The sequence below is a fragment of the Entamoeba dispar genome, genomic scaffold, assembly GCF_000209125.1.
Source record: "Entamoeba dispar SAW760 scf_1105229457779 genomic scaffold, whole genome shotgun sequence".
In the NCBI taxonomy this organism is placed as follows: Eukaryota; Evosea; order Mastigamoebida; family Endamoebidae; genus Entamoeba; species Entamoeba dispar.
This window is the reverse complement of record NW_001852863.1, coordinates 18,571-21,757: the sequence shown is the minus strand read 5'-3', so window position 1 is coordinate 21,757 and position 3,187 is coordinate 18,571. Positions and strand designations below refer to the sequence as shown.

The window sequence follows — 3,187 nt, the reverse complement described above, 5'->3', positions numbered from 1 at the left end:
TTAAAATATTTATAATGTTATTGTATATTAAATAAACAATTTATTTATTTTTATATGAGAATTATTAATCATAAACATACTACTTATCTTTTGGAGGTTATTTGTAATGAATCGAAAATTTTTATGGTATTGTGATGAGAAATATTTCCAAAAAACAAATAATTTAAATCGTTATACATAACATTATTATATTAAGAAATACAGAAACCCTAAAAAAAAAAATTAAGAAGGTTTTTAGTCATAACAAAGAGAAGAGATGAATGTGTATGAATTGGAAAATATATTTGGTGTAATCAACAATTCAGGAAATATATGTTTTGCACCTGATGGGATTTCTTTGTATAGTTGTACTGGAAATAGAATTCATGTAACAAATCTTCAATCACATGTTTCTTCTGTTTTTCCTGTTGAAACATTCCGACCTATTAAGTTAATTGCAGTTGACTCAAGAAATAGTGTTATATTAGTTATTGATGAAACAAATTTTGGAATATTAATATCAGTTGCAACTCGGACAGTTCTTTCATCAACTAATTTTAAAGATGATGTGTTGTGTGTTAAATTTTCACCAGATTATCCATTATTTGCATTAGGATTTGAAAAGAAAATTGAGATATGGAGAATTCCAGTTTTAACTAGGCCTGTTTCTTTTACTTTAGTAAGACAATACCGATCATTTATTACTAATTCTAAAATCATTCACATTGTTTGGAGAAAAAGACGAGTTATTGCGTTTACTGATGAAAATAGGGGATTGATATTAACATCAAAAGGAGAAATAAAACATAAAATTGCATTTTGGAAATTACCTGTAGTTGCTTGTGAATATATTAATAATCATTTATATATTGTATCTCCATCTGGGGTTTGTGCATCGTATGAATATAATAAAGAGACAAAAAATTTTGAACAAATAGAAAAACAATTAATTATTCCACCAAAAAATAGAATTCATTTTGCTGCATTTGGTGGTTCAATACTTGCTGCAAATATTGATGGTGAAATTAATATTTTTGAAACAACTCAATTTACTAAATTACATGCCTATAAATATGATTTTAAATATGTTAGTCTTGCTGTTTCAAATACAGGCAATTGTATTGCGTTAGGAAATAAAGAATATGATTTTCTTACAGTATATGAATGGAAGACAGAGTCTTATTTAATGAAATCTGTTGGTCATAGGACTGCTATTCTTTCTCAAACTATTTCCCCAAATGGTCAATATATTGCTACAGGAGATGGACAAGGTAATTTAAATATATGGATGATTGGTTCAGGTGAATGTATTGCTAGTTTTAATATCAAACAAGAAGGAGATGTTGGAGAGGATTGTGCTGTTAGAGGAATTACTTTTGCTCCTAATTCTCTTTCAGTGATAGGGGTTGGTGGAAATGGTAAAATTATGGTTTATGATCTTATTAAAAAGAAGTGTTATCGAGCACTTCATCCAGACACTCATCAACTTGATGGAATTGTAATTGAACCAAGGGATGGAGATATTATTGCTGCTTATTCATCAGAAGATGCAAAAATCTTTTTGTATTCAATTCGTACTTCTAAGCTACTTGATGTATTAACTGGACATGCAGGACCTATTACAGATATTTGTATTCATCCAGTTACATCAGAACTTTCAACATCATCATGGGATAAAACTGTTAGGTGTGTTAATTTCTTAAATGACCTTCAAACAGAAGTTATAGATCATCCAGCAGAAGTTATGTCAATATCTGTTAATTCAATTGGTACAATGTATGTTTCAGCATGTAGAGATGGGTATCTTTATTTATATGGGTGTGATGATAAATCGATGATTGGACTTATTGCATATAGAAATGATTTAATTGGTGGTATTAAGTTATCAACAAGTGCAGCTCCAGATACTTTAAGAGATGGAAGTTCATATAATCCAACACAAATTATGGCAAGAAAAGAAAAGTATGTAAGTTCTGTAAAATTCCTTGCAGATAATGATGAAATGGTTGTTTGTGGTGGGAATAGTAAATATGTAGCATATTACAATGTTATTTCTAAATCGTTAGTATATAAATCTTTTGTAACAAAAGATTATTCATATTCAAATATTTATGATTTCGTTACTAGTAAAAAGCTGAAACAAAATCTCGATAAGAAAACAAAAAAAACTATTCAAACTAAATCAATTTATGTTTCACCTGCTGGTAAAACTCTTAGCATTTTAACTGATGCAGGAGTTCAATTATATACATCAGGAAATCATGCTTTTCAACCTTATTGTCTTTCAGAAGCTATTACACCTGAAGCTGCTTTAGAACATTTGTCTAATGGAAATTTCCTTTCTGCTTTTATTTTCTCAGTACATCTAAATGATAAGAATTTGATAAATCAATCATTTAGATCAATTCCAATGGAAGAAATAGTCAGTGTTGCAAGTAGAATTCCAATTGCCCTTCTTTCACGTGTTTTAGAATATTTAACTAAAGAAGTAAGTGGATTACTTTTCCACAGAGCAGTCTTTTTCACTGCAGCATTACTTAGATTCCATATTAATACATTAGTTAAACCAAATATCTCTCTTGCTCAAACTGCAATTCCATCATCATCAGAATATCTTCCACATTTACGAAATTTATTTAAAGCACTTAACCTTACTTATAAGAAGATGTCAACTCAAAGTCAACAAGCACTTGCATTATTAAATATGTGTTTACAAATGTCTCATTTCCTTATTAAAAAAGAATCAGAAAAAGAATCAGATGAAGTTAGATCGGAATGTGAAAAGAAAGAAGAAATGAGTGAAAGTGAGATAGAAGAAAATATAAAAGAAGAAAAAATGAGTGAGAATGAAAGTCTAGAAGATGACATTCAAGAAAATAAAAGTAATGAGAAATCTCATATATCTAGTAATGATATGAGTGAAGAGAATGATTGAATTTTTTGATTTATTTTTACTATTTAATTTTTCTTTTTTTAATACAATTAACAAAAGTTAAAGATAAAAATTAAGAATAACCAGCAAATTGAAGTTTACCACAAACTTTTAGTAATGTTGTTGTTATTTTCCTTTCTTTCCTTTTTTCTTACTAGAGGCTTCTTTTTGAACAGTTTGACCATTTGGTAGGTCAATTTGATAATTTCCTCTTGTTGCTTTTGCCAAATCTTTATTTAATAAATCGAAATCACCTGGTACAATTGAAACTTTGTA

General features: G+C 28.4%; 2 protein-coding genes across 2 annotated transcripts in view, besides 3 other annotated features; one reads left to right on the top strand and one right to left on the bottom strand.

Annotated features, from left to right (window-relative positions):
* Window positions 1-56: a sequence feature (AT_rich).
* A 200-nt stretch (window positions 57-256) lies between these two features.
* On the top strand, window positions 257-2,914 carry EDI_112730 (WD-repeat protein, putative; the record flags this gene model as incomplete). The annotated part of the gene is made up of 1 exon (XM_001733720.1): window positions 257-2,914. One exon carries the CDS (start codon window positions 257-259, stop codon window positions 2,912-2,914), a length of 2,658 nt encoding a protein of 885 aa, XP_001733772.1.
* Window positions 2,714-2,832: a microsatellite.
* Window positions 2,914-2,988: a sequence feature (AT_rich).
* A 159-nt stretch (window positions 2,989-3,147) lies between these two features.
* The window catches only part of EDI_112620 (uncharacterized protein), a gene marked incomplete at both ends in the record, with an annotated part of 747 nt that continues 707 nt past the window's right edge, over window positions 3,148-3,187 (bottom strand). Inside the window, one exon of the mRNA XM_001733719.1 lies at window positions 3,148-3,165. Coding sequence (XP_001733771.1) covers window positions 3,148-3,165 — 18 coding nt within the window. The remainder of the gene's footprint in view (window positions 3,166-3,187) is intronic.